The 18,844-nt window shown below is 45.7% G+C and overlaps 3 protein-coding genes across 7 annotated transcripts in view; 2 read left to right on the forward strand and 1 right to left on the reverse strand.

Moving 5' to 3' along the window:
• The first annotated feature begins 10 nt into the window (after window positions 1-10).
• Window positions 11-696, forward strand: LOC144474287 (ATP synthase F(0) complex subunit k, mitochondrial). The gene is made up of 2 exons (XM_078189002.1): window positions 11-238; window positions 351-696. The coding sequence occupies exons 1-2, from the start codon at window positions 155-157 to the stop codon at window positions 432-434; spliced, it is 168 nt and encodes a 55-aa protein (XP_078045128.1). The 5' UTR covers window positions 11-154; the 3' UTR covers window positions 435-696.
• Window positions 697-791: 95 nt separating this feature from the next.
• On the reverse strand, window positions 792-7,685 carry Fmrfar (FMRFamide Receptor). 2 transcript variants are annotated; one of them, XM_078188993.1, is made up of 5 exons: window positions 7,379-7,685; window positions 6,273-6,541; window positions 5,758-5,947; window positions 3,306-3,469; window positions 792-3,230 (listed from the first exon to the last, which is right to left on the reverse strand). In XM_078188993.1, exons 1-5 carry the CDS (start codon window positions 7,673-7,675, stop codon window positions 2,879-2,881), a joined length of 1,272 nt encoding a protein of 423 aa, XP_078045119.1. In that variant the 5' UTR covers window positions 7,676-7,685; the 3' UTR covers window positions 792-2,878. The 2 variants fall into 2 exon arrangements, with proteins under 2 accessions (XP_078045119.1, XP_078045118.1); XM_078188992.1 differs by having other exon boundaries at window positions 792-3,469.
• Window positions 7,686-8,146: 461 nt separating this feature from the next.
• Window positions 8,147-18,844, forward strand: part of LOC144474279 (uncharacterized) — an 82,764-nt gene continuing 72,066 nt past the window's right edge. The window contains exons 1-4 of one of the 4 annotated variants that reach the window (XM_078188987.1): window positions 8,147-8,437; window positions 8,494-8,641; window positions 9,124-9,224; window positions 9,321-9,519. The gene's annotated coding sequence lies outside the window, so the exon portion shown is untranslated. Of the gene's footprint in view, window positions 8,642-9,123; window positions 9,225-9,320; window positions 9,520-18,844 lie in introns of all 4 variants that reach the window. The other 3 variants (XM_078188988.1, XM_078188986.1, XM_078188989.1) reach the window with 3 other exon arrangements.

An 18,844-nucleotide genomic window follows, 5' to 3' on the forward strand; every position in this document is an offset into this window, starting at 1 on the left:
GATTCGTCGATAGATGTGAAAACCAGAGTGCGCATTGTCCGACACTGTTCATCGAATTGAATTGTGTTTAAAGTGCGTTTGATAGTTGACAATCGTGTCTCCTGCACTTTAAATTCAAGTTCCTATTCTTTAAAATTTTAGTGAAAAAGACAGAATGTCAGGAGGAAGCTCGGACGACCCAAAGCTAACCGGATTGTCGAAACATTTCAACAGCATCACAGATCGTGGTCGAGCGAATGTCAGTATAACCTCAACGTTCTGCGACGATCTTTAACGTTCGCCAATTTAATTTCGAAACTACTTTGTATCGCAATATATGTATTTTAATAAAATATCGTTCACTTTTATAGGTTGCTAAAGCGACGTATGCCGGAATCGCTTTGATAATTCTTTATAATTACTTAAAACCAAAGAAGAAGGCCGCCGAGAAGTAATCTTAGGATTTAACTTCATAGATATATTACGTAATAATTTCTGTACTGTAACTATGACCTGATGTAATAAAAGAAGATCGGACGAATACCGGATGATTAGTTTTCTCACTTCGCTGGTTTATTTTTGCAAACTGTGTCTATGGATGTGATCAGCCTAAACGGTTCCAAGAATTTATTCGTACGTTATATCTACTTGCTTCAATTATTACTGTAGATACTATACAATTATTGACAAAATAAATGAACTGTTAATGTAAAGGTATACGTGGTCCCATCTTTTCTTTGAGCTGCATGCAAGAATATCTCCCGTTGCTTATGCTATGATAGGAAGCAGTAATCGACGTTTTATAGGTAAAATAAAATTTATTTTGTCAATGGCATTTAAGATGTCGGGTATAGCGAGCAATATTAGTCGCACAGCAGTCTTATAAGTGATTCACTTTATTTATAATATACGTTGATGACGTTCTTATTGGTTAGACATATACATGTATATATACATACGTAATCACAAAGATTTCCAATACGGTAATAGCTTGATAGAAATTTCGTGACTAGAATATAACGTGTATATAAGTTTAGTTCATGTAATGCTTTCGTCGTATAGTTACAAGAGCGTTTCTTTTCCCTCTATTTAATTTGAAATTTCGTTATCCTCGTCGAATGAAAACACGATTCCACTCGATCTATTGTAACCGGGTCCAAGTATCGGTAAAAGTATCGCTTAAAGAACTATTACAGCAGATTATTTTATATCTTGATATTTACATGTGAGTTTTGCGTCCATACATCTTGAATAATGTTTATTTGCAAATAAAATTTCTATGAATTCGATGGAACAATGATTCTTAGATGAGCTGATAATCCGAAGATCATGTCTACGAGAGAGAGAGGGAGAGAGAGAGAGAGAGAGAGAGAGGGGGAGAGAGAGAGAGAGAGAGAGAGAGAGAGAGAGAGAGAGAGAGAGAGAGAGAGAGAGAGAGAGAGACAGAGAAATGTGGAAAGAATCTAAGAGATCTACGTACTTATATACATATAATGATACAATATAGTAATTAGTAAATGGTCTCAGGTACACGTTTGTATGTAATTCTGAAATGCTAAGGTGTAGATCCAGAAGAATCAGGATACGCGCAGGTTTTCCTAATGACGTTACATACCAAGAAACTACGAGTCAAATGTAGTACGCCTTTATTTATTAGTGCAGGATAGTGTGTTGTAACAAAAATAAATCTCTTCCCTCTTCCATCTGTTTAGTACACCTTAATATATCGGAATAATTAAAGATGTGATACGATGTACAGAAATACAATTGACTCGCAAAAGAGTTCGCACACGACGACAAACTTCGTTCAATTTACAATACGTTCAAAATAAAATTTTGTAAATTAAAAACGTGTGGTCATCGAATTCTGTTGATCGGCCGTTTCAATTGTTATCGTCGACAACTATTCGGTAGGATAGAAAAATTGTTGCTGCATGCACACGTTTTCGTGAGCCTCTGTATAGTAAAGACGTTCGCATCTGTGATTTCCTTGCATATACTTCAAAGCAATTGTTGTACAATTAACGTTGTCGGTTTGTTTGTCATAGGTGCTGTGTGGCGAGACTTAATAATACTGTATTCGTGTTTGCGTTTTTTTCCGGAGACAAGTAACCCATCATCATCGAAAGTTCTTGCGAGGGCAACGAAAAACTCTGAATCCCGTTGGTCGTATAATTTTTTCTGTAACTCTGTTCTTTGGGAGAGAAGGTATCTCGATGTAACGAGCGCAATCGCATCGCGAATAATTATCGAACATATGAAAATCTGTGATACACATAGTCGACGTGTTCCGTATAGTTGTATTTACAGTTCGCTGATGCGCGCGTGGTGCATTGCAATGCTTTTTCGACACATTTTTTTTTACATACACGCAGTTTGTCATATTGTCCTACTTACAATTGCAATCGATCCCCCGTACCTGTCCACGATAAACATTCATCATTGCAACCGATGGTTTATTTTTTTCAGCGTGCCGAGAAACTCGTGCGGGGAAGAGCCGCGAATATTTCGGGTGACACAGTTTTCGAGTTCGACCGATGACCCCCGATACTCACAGAAACAGGTCCATTTACATATTCATCACGCCGAAATGCCTTGTATACAATATATACACACGATAAAGCAGTCACGCGTTGCATACCGAAATGCATCGCAGTTCGCGAGTTCCGATTGATCGTTGAATGACAAGCATCTACAATCGAGCGTTAACGTTTACGCTAAGGATAGGAGAAAGTGCGAAGACACGAACAACGGACGAGAGGAAACTGAATATCGAGTTTAGATCCCAGTACGCTCGAGCACAAGGTTCTGGATCCCTTCGCCGAGAGCCGATCGATCACGCGGAATACGGACCTCTCGCGTCAGTATCTCGTATCCGGAACCCGGAGAATTTACATCGCTACAGGACCGAGTCGTCCTTTTTGCTCCATCCGTTATGGTTGCTGGAGGTCCTCGACATTTGGCTGGGACTTCTGACAGGACTCCTGGCAGGATAATAGACGCAAGGACCCGGGCTACCGGGTCTCCCCGAGGCCTTCAGACTTTGTCTGGTGCTACCGTTCGAAACGTTATTGTTTCTGCTAATAGTGCTCGACCGGTTCAGGTGGTAATGCCTGATCGAATTCCGGAGGTCTATGTTGGTCATGTTGGTGACGATCGACTCGTCGTACGTCTGGAACTCCGGACTGTCTCTTCCGGGACCGAAGAGCTTCGGGCTGCAAAACAGCTTCAGGAATATCCTCTTGAACTTCCTGCCGAAGATCACGTAGATGATGAAATTGATGCTGCTGTTGATCGTGACGAGCAGGTTGCCTGTTTGCACTAACCAGAGCGGCGGATCGTACAGGAAGGTCTCGTGGATGTTCGACGCGAGCGGCAGGATGTTACAGATTAGGAATACGATCACCACGCAGAGCAGCATGGTAGCCAGCCCGATCTCCCGCCTTTGGTGTCGGGACAGCTGTTGCAGATCTCTGTTCGCCTTTCTCACCTGCAACACAAATCCTCCGCTGAATTATTCTCTATTGCGTTGTTCTCCGCGGTTGCCTCAACCACTTCCCAAGAAGAAGGTATCCGCGCAGCTTTCAATACGTAATAACACCTCTAAGAGCCGAACTAAATCACTCGAATGTGCTCTTAATGTTAAACGGACTAGTTTACTAAACGTCTAGTTCCAGTTACAAAAATGTTATCGCGTTTGAAAAGGTGTCCGAATGCTTTTTATCAGAATTTGTATATTACATCTAGCCTGACGGTCACGGTTAAATTTCAGCCGATTCTGGACCGTCGTCTCGCGAGATGCGCAGAGTACACGATGAAGAAACGAAGAGAACCGACACGAGGACCGCGGAAGATAATTAATGGTGACCCGATCGTAGCGGAAAGTGAAAGATATGCGATCGTGTGTTGGCACGGAGGCGTGTTCCCAGCACTTTCTTGGATTATCGCGTGATCCGGGCATTACTTTGGGCGAGCGTGACGAACTCGACGAAAAAGGCGCGCGCCAGGATCCACGGAGCCCGCGACTGCTCCCAGGCGGGACTGTATCTTTATTGCTACCCTTATACTACTTCGCCTCTGCGTTTTACCGCTGACTCCTCCACGCGAACGATTTATGCGGGGAGGGACTCCCGTTTCTCGTGAGATTCGCGAAATTTTCTGTTTTATCCAACCCTGGCGCAACGCGATTCCGCGGGGAGCACACAGCACAGGCCGGCTATTGATTTTATACTTTCGTTTCAGATAAAACCGTATGAAATGGAAGTAAGCATAAAAGTTGTCTTTGGGATCATGGCAACGCCGTCTACGCTACCCTTCCTCCGTCCCTTCTGTTCCTCTCTAGGAGCCGTAAAGGAAGCGAGAAAACGACTACACGCATTCGCGAGACGATAAACGCACAGCAAATACGGGATTCTCGCCTAACAATATGAAATTTGCCGACTCGTAAAACGATCTTCGCACTCGTGATGTACGCTTCGAAAGATACGCGCCGCCGCGTCGCGCCATTCCGTCGACGGAATTACGAGCCCGAGCATGGCAGATCGGGTGGCTGAAAACCGTTCGCCTGCCTTGCTCGCCCATCCCCAGGGTGATTGTTTTTCGTCTGGACGCGAAATTTCTTACACGGCCCGGGTCGGAGCGAGCGGCATGATTTATCTGGCAAGACGCCATTTGGGAAATTGGTGTCGCGCCGCCTAAGCGACTCGCATAATTTCTCCTGTATGCTCATCTGCGAACGGAGCAAGGGGGATTCATCGTAGACGCAACAAAAAGCGATCGACACGACGAATCCGAGCGCAAACGAGACGAGCTTGGCGTGCACGCGAGCGCGTCGGTCGTGCGCGATTCAGGCGCGTGAGAAGAAGAGGCACGACCGAAAAATCGGTCACGAGTTTCGCCGCGTTCGCGGTATGCCAGCTGCGACATGTGTGAATTACCTATGCGCCCGTAAATTTGGCACGCGAACGAGACCGCAACGTTACGTGGAAAACGTTTCGCAGTTTTCCGAGCGTCCTCTCTTGTCCGCCGCTCGTCGATCGCGATACCGGCGTTTTCGAGAACGCGGCACGCACGAAAGGACACGAACAGAGCCTCGGGAAAAGAGTTTGCGCCATCGGGCCGAGTGCGCGATGCTCGCCGTTGTCTGGCATTCAGCGGTTTATCGGGCAGAAAAAGCGAAACCCGCATGTGTCGGTTCGCGTATCGGCGGGCATTCCTACAATTTTTACTTCGGTCGATCGCCGTGGGAATGGTAATGCGAGTGCTCGTTAGAATCGTACGACTCGTTTCGTTGAGTCATTCCCGCCGAAATTATGGACATCACGAAACTAGGTTACGGATAAGGGCGCACATTGTTTTTCGTTACCACCGTGCGATCGCGGAATTGAAACATTTTCAATGGCGGAGGAAAGTGGCACGAGATGATAGGGTAAACTCGGGTAACTCTGCAGTAATTTTATATTTCGTTCCCTGGTTCAGAATATTCGAGACCCGCGAACCTCCATTTTCAACGATCAGTAGAGTCACCTTCGAACCGTACACAAATGCGCAACCAATTTTCCAAAATTAGCGTGAAAAATGATACGAGTGATTGCACTCCTCGAGCAAAAATATTTGCTCTGCTACGAGCGAGCTTTTTATTAAGTAAACATTCGATCGATTAAATCGCTCAAACGGTTCCAATCAGTTTCAGATTTAGCAAATATCGCGGCGCAATCTGTATCGCAAGTTGCGAGCCCGGGTTTACTTTACGCCGGGACAAGGGCTGGAGTTGCTCACCCGCTTATAGATGGCCGCGTTGAAGATGACCAGGGCGAGGAACGGGAACAGGTAGCAAATGAAGAAGTACATCCAGTGGACGTAGAGGGTGACGTAGAGGTTGTTGTTCCTGAGCTCCGCCGGGAACAGGCACAGCACCGTCACGTTGTACTTCCAGTGGACCTCCGTGTAGAAGTCTATCTCCCAGAATCTACGAGCAACGCGGGCAATGGTCAAGAACGTTTTCGGGTATCCTTTAAAATGAAATATTCGGGCACCCTTTAAAATGAAATAACAATTTTAGAACTATTGTTAGATAGTGTTTGATTTAGATCTATTGCTTCAAATGACAAAGTAAACCAAGAAACTTTGAACTGCGAAAATTGAAAAAATAGCATTTCAGCTATGGTCTAGTCGACTGGCACTCGCGCGAAAAGAACGATCAAGTAATTTAGCTCTGAAAGAAGTTATCGCGTTTTAAAAGTTGCCCGATTATTGATCAGAGTCGTTGAATGTATATTAGAAAGAGCACTAACTTCGGTAGATTATAAACGAAGGAAAATATCACGATAACCAGCACAGCCAGCTGAGCCCGGCCGTACGTACAGAAGGACCTTGCTTTCAGGGGATGACAGACGGCGATGTATCTCTCCAGGGTCACCGTCAACGTCAAGTACACCGTCGCTATCTGCGCCATGCAGGAGAGAGGATACAGGAACCGTACGATCTTCGGATAGACGATGAACTTGTAGTCGAACAGCAGCCCGGTGTACGCGTAGATCGCCGGCAGCCCGTAGATCAACACCTGGAAACAGAAGTTTCGCGTTACAAGGATTGCGGAAGCCACGCGGCTAGAACCGGACGTGCAGGTGTCCGAGACAACTCTTCGATTTCCCCGAACCAGCTGGAAACCGTGCTCAAGCGTCGAACACCCTCGGGGATCCTTGGTATCGACCTCGAGAAGTTCATTTGGCGATGGGACCGCTTAGGTTTACGTAACGCGGCAGCGAATGATATTTTCCGCGGGCAAACACAGCTCTCTACTCCGCCGTTGCTCGAGCCACTTTTATCGGGATCTTGCAAATCCGCAGCGGCGACGTTGATCTCGGCGATCCGAAGTTTATCGAGGAAACCGTGAAACCGTTTGAGAAAGTCCGAGCAAACTGCCGGGCATAAATCGCGAGCGCTCCGTGGATCTTTACGCGAAATACGGAGCCGAGCAGCAGTTTCTCTCTTTCTCTCTTTCGTATGTGACATTGGTAAAGCGGAAAGAACGTTCGTTTCGGTCGCGAGTGCATAAAACCGGCAGTCGAATTTCGACGGTACACGCGGATCCGACGTTAATTCCGAGCCGTTTCACGGAGCGCTAGAAATCCTTGGAGGCTCGGTAAATTCCGAGACTCGTTCGTCGCCGCTTGTAAATTCGCTGGCTCGGAACGTTCAGACGCGAGCATCGACTTCTGTATCTTTCATTCTCCTTCTTAGGCTCCCGGAATTTATGCCGCCACTACGACCAACCCTTTTAAGGTGCTCATCCGACGGCGGAAGTGCTCGCGTAAATTGTTAGCCGCTCCGAGCTCCCCCCCGGAGACCGTTCCCGGAATAAAACGTGGCGGAAGAGGAACGCCGGAAGAGGACTCACCGCGATCACGATCAGGACCGTGTCGCATCTGGCCAGGCCGATCAGCAGGTAGTTGATCGACGACTTCATCTGCGGCCTCGAGAGGATGATCATCGAGATCGCGTTCCCGAATATGCCGAACAGGCCGATCACGTTGACCAGCACGCCGCATATGATGAAGTCGAACAGCCCGGTCGCGTCGATGTTCTGTTTGCACTCGAGCGGCGTCTCCGTGCTTGCCCGATCGATCGGCAGATGGGTCGAGGACAGTCCGACATCGTAGTAGCTGTCGGTGAACGCTTCGTAGCTCGTTTCCATCGTTTCCGGCTACTTTCGTCGCGTTTCTTGGCCCGTCTCGTCATCAGCTTCCGCTCCTCTATCTATCGATCGTTCGATCTCACGTTACCATTTTCGAAACGCGATCCCCATTCGATCGGTCCGTCCTTGATCCCGGGAAGTCTGTCCGTCTATTCGCCGGTGAACCGTGTCCCGGCCAACCCGCGAATCGCCGATCGAACGGAATTTCGTGATTCGTGCCCCGCGATTCGACTCTCACTACCTTTCGACCTTGTGAGAGCCGAGCACCGACCAACTCGGCACCATGACGAGGATCTCACCGCCTCGGAACCGTAATCTCGATCTCCGCCGTCTCTCGCGCCGGCCTCCCTCAAGCGTCGCCGAGTCAATTTCAATTTGTCCAATCTCGATGGAAGTTCCAGCCCGCACAGTCTTCCCGTATGTACATCTGCAACGTGTCGTGATTCCGCGGTAATTCCCCCGGGGGCCACGCTGCTCCGGCTTCGCCCCGGGAAACTGTAATCAAAAAGAGAATGAGATATTGGAGGCGAGCCATCCAAGCCTAAGCTGTCGTCCGGAACGATACCGTGGCAGATTAAGGCGGTTCCAGTTCGAGTTAATTACCGGATTCAACCGGATTCTACACCTCCGGGCTGCGCACCGGTAGAACGTTTCTGCTATTCTACCGGCAAGAAAACGGGCGACGGAACGATTCGGATCAAGGATCAAAGAATAATTCACTCGATAGTCGCTCTCACTGTCTGTCAATTTAACCCCTTGCCGGTACGACTTACTCGTTATTGAAACCAGTAGAAGCTTTAGATTGTACAATGTTTTAGAAGAAGAAGAAATGTATATATTTATTGCGTGTACGACTCGAATATGTATTTGAACGCTGACGTCGACGGAACGCTCGCCAAAACTAGCGTCACTCGCCAAAATGTGTGACAAGGGGTTGACATTTTGGTCGACGATTTACTCTCTACGGTAATTACTACACTGCGGATTTCTATGCTAAACGATAATTGTTTTCATTGATCGATGCAGGAACGGCGTAGACATTTATTCTCTTCTCTTTGGTAATCTTAATAATTTTATATTAATATATTAACACATTAAAGGCGGGAGTCGTAGTACTACGATTTATCTCGACTGTAGCTTAAAGGTGGGAGTCGTATTAGTACGGTTTGCAACCTCATTGCGCAATCTATGCGTAATTCATGCGCACTACATCTGTATTTAGTATGTTTTGTGGTTTGAAGCGTTACCTAGCATACTTTCGTCAAGATCCCCCGCTTTTAATGTGTTAATGTCATGAAATCTAGTCGTTCCTGTTACAAACGCGAAACATAAATGTTATTGTAAACTACATTGTTTACCAGGTTCAATGTTAATAATTCCATGTATAGAGAAATACACCGTCTCGCATAAATATGTATCAACTAATTTCCATAACTTTGCTGTCACAGGCACGAGATGACGTCGCGATCTACGAAAATTCCGAGGCAGGGAGGTACGCGTGTCCCGTCCGTAATATTAGGCACACACAGGAGCCCGTCATCGACCGAGGGTGAGAGTTTGTTGACCTATACCGAAGCGTACACAATGCCGGTGTGTCATTAGACAGAAGACGTAGACGTTCGCCTCGACTTTATTTTGTAAATAGCGAGGCGAACAAGCGGGGGCACGCAACCGAATCGCCCGTGAACGACGTGTTCCGTGTCAGTTATTACGCCGTGGTTCGAGCGACATTGTCGAGGATCGTCAGAGAATATCGAGCTGTTCCGGACACGGTGACGAGGAAACGCGACCATGTTCATCGCCTGTGGAACCGCGACTGTTTGCAGCCGAGCCGTTCGCCATCGGTAAGTCGAAAATGCAACTTTGATTCGTTTCCGCGTGTACATCGATATTGCAATCGAACGACAACGGGCTGGCCACCGTTTAGCGTCCATCGGGCGCTGATATCGGCACCCGGTCCTACAATTTGCGCCCTTTCCTAATTTCCGCGCGGTTGATTTTGTACACACGTGCGCGCACACGGACGCGGACGCGGTTTTCTGCCTCCGGGACTCTCCACCGCCCTGTGCACGCATCGGCGAGCCCTTGTTTTCCGGCGAAATCTGTCAAACTTCGGCGAAACTCCCGCCGTAGCATCGATCGCGATACGTTCTACCAGCTTTTTTACGGTCCTGCATCCACGTCGGTTATCTTCGATCCGAACTATCCACCACCGTCCGTGGAAACGCGGGCGGATATTCGTTCGTCGGCGATAAATATGTTTTTACTAGTTCCGTGTAATACTGTGAAGGTGTACGTGGACGAAGCGAATTTTCGAAGCTCGATCCTCGCCGAACGAAAAAAGTTATACCGCATTTTCCCGGCTCTTTTTCTTTTTTTTTTCACGGGAAATCGCCAGCTGCCCGCTTTCACGTACCGTTTACGGGTGCACACGATTAGGATCGTGGCGGCGTTGGTTACGCTATAGTTATCGATAGATTCTGGGATTATTATTATCGTTTAGTTATTCAGTGTATTATTCACCAATCAAGTTTATTATTTATTTAATTATTATGCCGGAGACATGGTCATTGGAAAGACCGGATTATAGCTCATTGATAAGTACGAAGGAATAATAAAATAAAATAAAATGCTATAACAAAGAAAAAGAGAAGAAATGTAAGATAGAAATAAGTGATAATGTTATATAAATTATTATAGATGGATTAGATGAAAGAGGATAATGCAATAAGGAATAAATTGGTAATAGAGAGAATAATACCGAAAATACGTCTCGAAAAGACGGAGATTCGTTTCGCGGAACAGCTGACGCGGCGCTAATAGATAAAGAAAAGTTCCGTGGTCCGATCGAGTTCCCCTCGTATTTTGTATTCTTGCCGCGGCAAGAACGACAGTTCTGTCGGCAACGTTTAGGTCCCCAATTAAACTTTCGAGGGCAGGTGTTCCTGTTAAGTGTCGTTCCAGCGAACTTCCTGTACTCCCCCCTGTCTCCGTTAAATTGTCGGGAGAAGTAAATCGTTTAAATGTTTGCCTCGATATGATTTCGACGCGCGCCGCCCCGTCTCTACGAACGAACTCGGGAACTAATTTGCCGGCTGGCTACGAGGACCATTGTTGCTAATACTTTGCCGACTGTAAAAATCTAGCTCAATGATAAATTTTCTGTATTGAATTTATTTACTTTATTGATCGCGAATGATATTTAATATCTAAGAAATTGTATAATAATATCGAAGCTTATGGTAGTGTAATTTATTATTTTTGTCTTAATAATTGATATGAAATTATTGGTTGCTGTGACTGTAAAAATCTAGCTCAGTGCTAAATTTTCTATTTTAATTTTCTGATCTCAATAATTGATACGAAATTATCGGTTGCTTTGTTAACGAGGCATCAACGAATCGTTAACGAAGCGATCGAATGCGTGCCGGTCCACTCGCAGCTTCGATCATCGAAGCGTCGAACCCTCAACTCGAGAGATCGGGAACCGTTCGGTCGGAAACGTTTGCCGGTCGATCGACGGCTTATACGACCGCCCACGCGACAAACGTGCCGGCCTTTTTCCCCTTGATTTATTCCAGCCGCCGCGGCGTTTCGAACTTTGACTCGACTCCGTCGCAACGTATTATCCGCCTGGCCAAGGAAAAAGTTTCCGCCGGTCGTGATTTACGTGGGCTCCGAGCCGGCACGAATCCGCGCGACCGCCGTCCAATTTTCGCGCGTTTTCGAAACTGTCCCGCGGCTGACACGGGTCCTCCGAATCCCCTCGATTCGTCGACGATTTCACCCGTAACGATTTCTCTCCACCGTCGATCGTTATCGCCAGTTAACGTCGGGACCACGGGAAACCTCGCATCTGCCTCGGAGTTTATCGCGTGTTCGGTTCGTGTTTCTTTTCGCGGGTCCGTCGAACGGCGTTAACTGTCGTATAAAAACTGCTGGGTAGCCACGGTTGTCCGAGCTCCGAGGTCTGCTCAATGCACTGTGGAATTCGCGAAACAGGGTCCCGGTTATTCGAATTGGTCCTCTGTTAGTTGAAACGCGAATTAAATTGCACGTGCACGTTGCACGGGGTGGTCCACGCAGCTTATGCTCCTCTGCGATCTCCAAAATATACAGTGAACAGTCAATTTTTCAAGAGAAAAGGTTGCGTGGTTTAAAGAGGCATGGTATATAACATATTTATTATTTTACAGGGAGTAACTTCATTAATTTTTTCAATAGACCGCTATATTTTTGATATCACAGAATACGGAAGAATATCGAATAACAAAAGCATTAACTAACTTCATTCTATTTTTTAAAAATTCTTTCACCTTCTGCCAGCATTAAATAATAATAGGAAGCTTCACTTAACTCGATAATTGCCGACAATCGCGAACAGGGAAATGAAATTCACGATTCTAGACGTCCCGTTTCTCCGTGCAAAGAGATAAGTGAAGCAAGATACGAGTCGATCCGCGAGCTGCAATGCAAAGTTAGCCACCGCAAGCCGGGAGATTAAGCTGCCGAAAACGTAGACGAAAATGGATAGGGGCCTCTCCGTCGACCGTCGGGCTCTCCCGTGTTTTGCGCGAGCACCGCAGCACCGCAGCACGAGGGTAAACGTAATTCGCAAACTCTTGTCGCGGTTTCCTAACTTCCCCCGCGATTGTTTGATCCGCGTTCTCACGGTCGCGGAGAAGTCGCGCCGCAATTCCATCTCGTGGCGACTATACGCAAAGTACGAAAAGTGACTATTTAATCGGTAAGAGAAGGGATCCTGAGATGATTTTAAGCAACTTTTTCTTCTGCAAACATTTTCTCTGACGCGTCGTTGATTAGTTATCAAGGAAAAGCAGCGACCAATGAGAGGCGAGATCAACTCGCGCGAGACGGTCGAGCCAATCAGCGAAAAAGGGTCACTGTTTTTCGTTAACAATTTGTTAACGATAAAGGTTAACTTGTTAATTAATAATACGATAACTTGTTAACGCCTTAGGGAAAGGTTTTGCAAAGGAAGAAAGTTGTTAGAAATGATTTCAGGAATCGATTATGAGTCACTTTTGGGACACCCGGTATGTAACGACGCGTCGATTGTACATTCGACCAGGGCCCGATCGACTCGAATTCGATGATAACGAGATCGTATTCATCGGACGTTCCACTTTGCCGTTCACTCCCACACGCCGCGCTAATTATTGTTTATGCGGGTACTTTGCACCGCGATATAAATACGATCGATCTTGCGCAACCGTTCGTTCGGGCAACGAATTGTTCCCGGCCTCCCCTCCGCCAGGCAGAACCGCCTCCGTGTTTTCCATAAATACCAGACCTTGCGGACAGCTCATTAACACTTTGCCGACCCGGTCACTCGGCCATTTATGTCATTATAGGGTAACCGAGTCCAGCGACATTTTTCTGTTTTCATGAGATCGGTATTCGGCAATATTTATCTTGTCTATTATATGCATTTTACTTTTATTTTATGTATTTTAATTTTATTTTGCGTATTTTAGTTTTATTTGATTTATTTTACTTTTACTTTAGTTATTTTATTCATCCTGGAAGGTATCTAATATTTAAAAAATTGTATGATTGTCTGGGAGTTTACAATTTTTATTTTATGGGAAAATTTGTAGTCTATTTATCATATTCTATATTTTAAGAATATAATATATATTATTTTAGCTTCGTTAGAAGGTTAAGCTTACATATAGAAAATTATTGAATTTCTCTTTAGCAATCACAAAGTGAAAATCATAATCAATATCAAAGAGTCAAACGCATATATTGACATAAAAATATCGAAATAATTGTTAATGCATAAATAATATATAAAACAACAATTCAAACTCGTTGCCACATGCTTCCTCATAAAGCTAACAAATCTGACTCGAATTTCCTACCATATACAATATCATTATTTTCCTATTATTTAAATCGGCCAATATCTTAGACCCAGCATATTTTCAAGCTCGTCAACAATAGATCAACAAAAGCAACTACCCAAACACCTGAAAAATTGAATTTCGTTAAAGAAGTTTCCAGCTTCGCTTCGCAGCGTCGTCCGAGGGGCAAGAGCGTTCCGCGGACGCGGTTAATTAAACTTGGAACAATTGAGATCCGTAGATTGTCTAACAGAATAATCGCGTAGAAACTATCGCCGCGAGGATCGATCGCGTCGAGAGCAAAGTTGCGCGCGAGAAATTGGACCGTGGACGTATTTCGCGGGACGGCATCGCGTTGGACGCCGGTGCCACGAGAATAGACCCGCTAATGATAATTCGAGGTCGACGACGTCCGAACGACTTTATTAGTCTTCCTCCCGTAATTACAGCCGGTTCATTAAATCGTGATAACCGGCGGAGCCGGGCGACGCGCGGCCCGAAGTTATCGATCACGGTTGTCGCATGGAGGTTACCGTGCCAACTCTTTAACCCTTTGCGCTCGAGCGGTGACTCTGAGGCATCAAATTCTTCTATCGCGATACAAAATAATCTTTCTACTAATAAAGTTTGGATTTAACAGATCGTTACGAGTGGAACCGTTAGTATGGATCACAAGAGTCAATCACGTATGTGTAAAATGCTCTTTGTTATATAAAATGGGAATACTAAAAGGCAGAGAAATTATTTTAGCTTCGAGTGCAAAGGGTTAGACGCTGTCGCGCGCGCTTCCATCTTTCTCCGGGCCGATGACAAACTTTTACAAACATTGCAGACGGCTGTCGCGAATCGATGAATCGTGGACGACGGAGATCGCGCGTGTAACCGGGGCAACAATGCCTTTGCCATTCGCCTTCGCGCATCGAACCTCGAATCGTTTTCATTAAATCGTTAATGCGAGCAACATCGCGCCCAGTCGTTAGCCTCAATCATCGTTACGGCGACGTACTCCGGACCAGCATCCGAGAATCATACCCGTAGCCGGCGCGGCACTTCGCGATAAAATTCGATTAAGCCCCCCCCCCCCCCCCGTCGCCTCTCGCTTCGCGGGAATTAAGCCGTCGTTCGAGGATAAATATTTATCCGCCGATGCTATTATTCCGGGAGGTCGCGAGCCACGCGTCGCGGGTCCCGCGATTATTTATAGAAGATGATTCCCGAGCGCGAACGTGCCTGAGTGTGTGTGTGTGTGTGTGTGAGAGAGAGAGAGAGAGAGAGATCATCCTTTCCCGGCAACAATGACTAAGAATCGAAGACCGGCTTCTCACGGGAATCCTCGCCGAGATCCTCTCGCTTGGAAATTCAATGGATCGGATAGAGGATCGCTGAATCGCCTCCTGGAAACGTTCGATTTTTATCGGTGCTTAAATCGGGGGTGGAAGGGGTTCGAAAATGGAATTTCGAATAATGAAGATATTAATCCTTTGTCCTCGATTTGGTGACCCCGTGGAATGATTAAAATTGTTCTTCCAGGTACTAAGATAATTTTTATAATAATATAGATATTTATATAACAACAGTATAGATTTGGAAAATTGTTGAATAGTGAAATTGTTTCTACGAGTCAGAAGAGTTAATTTCTAATGTATAAAAGTGCACTTTCTTGTATAGAATAGAAATGTTATAAACCAGGAGAATTATTTTGGATTTAGAGTTGACGTAACTGATGCTATTATTTTCCGTAAAAATGGTCGATACTCTTCGATTTACCTAATCGGCCTTCAGCTTTAAGTGGCATCTACTTGCTTCTGCCGTGGACGCATGAAATTTGCAATTCGTTTATAAGCGTTCGACGACTTCCAGGGAAGTTCTTAAAAGCGAGCACTTCGGTCCGTTCAGAAATAAGTAAAGTCGGCTTATTTCTCTTACAAGGTAATTGCTAAATAAAAGATTTAGTCTCTCTAAGAGAACGTAAACGCGAGCTTCGGCTTAGGTTCTCAATTATTTAAGATTGAAAGTCGTACAAACGGAAGAAGAGGCAGCTTTATCCACCCCCGCTCACTTCGTCGAAAAGCTTTAAGTAATAAAATAAACGATTGACGTATTAAAAAAGCCGTAATCCACATCGTAGAGTGCTCTTTACAGAACATCTCCGTTTGAATGAAAATCAGAAACACACGTGTCAGGGTAGAAAAAATATTTTCAAGAGAATCGTGAAAGATGACTCGAGGTCTCCGCTTGTATTTTCCTATTCGCCGGTCGGTTGAGCGAATAGAGCAAGGGTCCGGCTACAAAAGGGCTTAATCGGCGTGGCACGATTTCGAAACAGCGACGATAAAGCTTCGCGAAGATTGAGTGGGGCGCGGGTTATGGCAACAGAACGGGGGGAGATGAGCAAGGAACAGGGGCAGCGCCATTGGACCGACTTTGGTAAATCGGTCGTATTGTGTCGAGGCTGCGCGGGTCTCTCGTTGGGTCTCGCAAAGTGGAGCGGCCAGGAAATGAGACGGTATTACTGTCACTTATAAGTAATAACCGGCAAGTGTGAACAACATCTGGTGCGTCTTCTCTTTTACGCAGCTATTAGGAAGGCGCGCGCCATTGGTCGCGCGATCCGCGTCGCACCGATTTTGCGCCGGTTTAACCCTTCGTCTACGGTCGCGATCTCTCCGTGCAATCTTCCGACTGGGACGGGCCAATCTTTCAACGGAACAATCTTTCAACGGAACGCTATCCTTGAGATTTAAAAAATAATTATTGCACAGTAAATTAGAGTTATACGGTTTTTATTTATTTTATGTAGCTTTCTAGGCTGTTTTAATTCATTTTATTTTATTTGTTGATTCTGGTGATAATACGGGTAATTAAATGTAATGGAAATAATTTCAAATTGATGATGAAGGATGTGTTTATTTTAAGATGACGATAGCAAAGAATTGCAAGGATAATAGGAGTGATTTAATGATTTATTCTGATGTCAGTGTAAAGTGGTCAATATCTCCTTTTTTATTTTTTCATTTTATAGCTGAGTTTATCGTAATTTTTTCCGTAATGGCGATGTAGTAATATAGTAATATAATATAGTATCGTTAATTTAGTAATATAGTATGGTAATACAGTATAGCACAGTAATATAAAATAGCCAAAAGCACAGTCATTTATTTTAGAATTTATACCAGAATTTCCCTCGTACAAAACGATACTTTCCTCGCTAGTAATTTCTACAAAAATACAGAAAGCCTGTACATACACGGCTTTCGCAGTCGGAGGGTTAAAGATCGGCCCGCGGACAAAAGGGTTGAAGGAAGCAGGTGGCACGAATCGGAACGGCAGGGCCGGGGCTGCGGCATTGTCGGGGAAACACAACACTTTTTCCATAGGCCCTCGAGCGATTTTCCGCGACCAACCTAATTGCTCGTGGCCGAAAAAGTGATCGATCCGTTTTCTGTTCTCCCCCGAGAGCAATTATGCACGCCTCGGCGACGGTTTCGCGCGCGAGAAACACCTTTACTCGAAACGGCGGAACAAACGGCGCGTAAAAGTGGATGGAAAAATTGTCGCCGTTTGTTTCGAACGTGTTCTCCTCTTTATAAATTCGTGCGAACGGCGTTACGCAACGATCGACGTCGTGTAAAAGAAATGTTTATTCGAATACGGGCGTTTCAAATTGGGGACGATGAATATGGAACACGGGACTATCGTACGAAAATGGTGTGTTCCGTAAAAGACATATGCTTGTACTTTACTATGTCACTCGTGTTATATTTAGTCCGTGTTAAATATTTCGAAGTGCATTGCGTTGTTCAGAAATCAATATTAATATAATAAATATTCGATAATATAATATTTTGATCGACTGACGGGATTAGTTTAAAGAAATATATTTTAAAAGCTGATAATTCTTTATTTCGAACAGATAAATCGTAAAAAGTAAAAGATGGCAAATTAATAGAAATGAGCGTAGCAAATTAATCTTATTTTAGTAATGAACCTGTTACAGCCGCGTCGAGGTGGCCGCCCGCGACGAGATATCTCGGGGCGAGTTAAATAGTAATAAAATCGACGATAATCTCATATCCCGTGAAAAGCGGGCCTGGTAATGGGCGCTTTTACCGCGCGTCGACCGGAAACGAGGGGGACACGGTGCCCGCCATTGTCCACCGAAAGTGGAATAACCGTGCCGCGACGAGATGAGAATGCGATAAGTGGTAGCAGCCGTTTAAGATCAGACAGCAGGTCTCCGCGGCTGCGTCGGCCGTTGAAACTTGCAACGCTGTCGCAGCCGCGTGTATCGACGCGGAGAATAAATCCCGCCGGAAGGCGTAGCTTATTGCTCGGCCGTCCCCGAATCGCCGGAATTTTCGCGGATAAAAGGTTCGTCCTCTCTATTTTCTCCTCGCGGGAGCGCGAGCGCGCGCGTTTCTCACCGCGGATCGCCGGTGAAATTTTTACGAGCCGCTCGGCTACGTATTGTTTCCCTCGTCCGTCTTCTTTTTTTATTCGCCGTCACCGTCAACGAACGGGGGGGATCGCAGACGTACGTTGAACGCCGGAGAGATGCCCCACGTGGATTATTTTCGGTAACGTCGCCCGCCGACGTCGACGTCGTCCGTCGTGTTCTACGAAAGATTTCTCGCCTCCGTCGCTCTTACGCACGACCCATTTTGGAAATAGATGTCGGGGATTTCTCAAAGGACAACCGACGCGTCTCGCAAACGGCCTACCGCCTCCCTCGCGATCATCTTTACCGGTGGCAAGCCTAATTCCATCGTTTCCACGGGTCTTGATACGGTCCGCCGTTTCCGGCAGAAACGATCCTCGCTCGCCGGACCCGATACTTTTCCCCGAGAGCCTTCTTCCCGTTTCCCGACATTATTCTCCATCTTTCCGCCTCGCCGCAGAGCCCTCCCTCTCTCTCTCTTTTTCATACTCTCGATACGACCACGCGAACCCAATTCGAGTCCACCGGGGCCCTCCCCGTAATCGCGCTCCTTTTTATACGTCGCTGCGAATTTTTTGAAACAAAGAGTTCACCGTTTTCTTTCTCCCTCGGGGCGATTCTTTATGCCACACGGAGCGACGCTTGCACGCACGGCGGTAGTTTGGGTGGATGAAATCGATTTTTCATTTGAATTGATGCATGGTTATTAAGTGGTAATAGTTTTTAATTTGTTAGAGGGGTGGAAGTGGTGAAATTGGATTTAGGGCTGAAATCAGAATTTTGAAATATAATACTTTGAAAAATTGTTTCAGCACAGGGTTTTCAGAGATGTGTCGTGGTTATGTTATTAATAAAATTATG

Source organism: Augochlora pura, chromosome 8 (genome assembly GCF_028453695.1).
Source record: "Augochlora pura isolate Apur16 chromosome 8, APUR_v2.2.1, whole genome shotgun sequence".
Taxonomy (NCBI): Eukaryota; Metazoa; Arthropoda; class Insecta; order Hymenoptera; family Halictidae; genus Augochlora; species Augochlora pura.

Coding starts and splice junctions, on each gene's coding strand:
- Fmrfar (XM_078188992.1), bottom strand. CDS start 7,675: ATGGAAACGAGCTACGAAGCGTTCACCGACAGCTACTACGATGTCGGA. Junction 6,542..7,378: donor CGGTCCTGATCGTGATCGCG/GTGAGTCCTCTT, acceptor TTCTGTTTCCAG/GTGTTGATCTACGGGCTGCC. Junction 5,948..6,272: donor TTCGTTTATAATCTACCGAA/GTTAGTGCTCTT, acceptor CGTTGCTCGTAG/ATTCTGGGAGATAGACTTCT.
- LOC144474287 (XM_078189002.1), top strand. CDS start 155: ATGTCAGGAGGAAGCTCGGACGACCCAAAGCTAACCGGATTGTCGAAA. Junction 239..350: donor CAGATCGTGGTCGAGCGAAT/GTCAGTATAACC, acceptor TCACTTTTATAG/GTTGCTAAAGCGACGTATGC.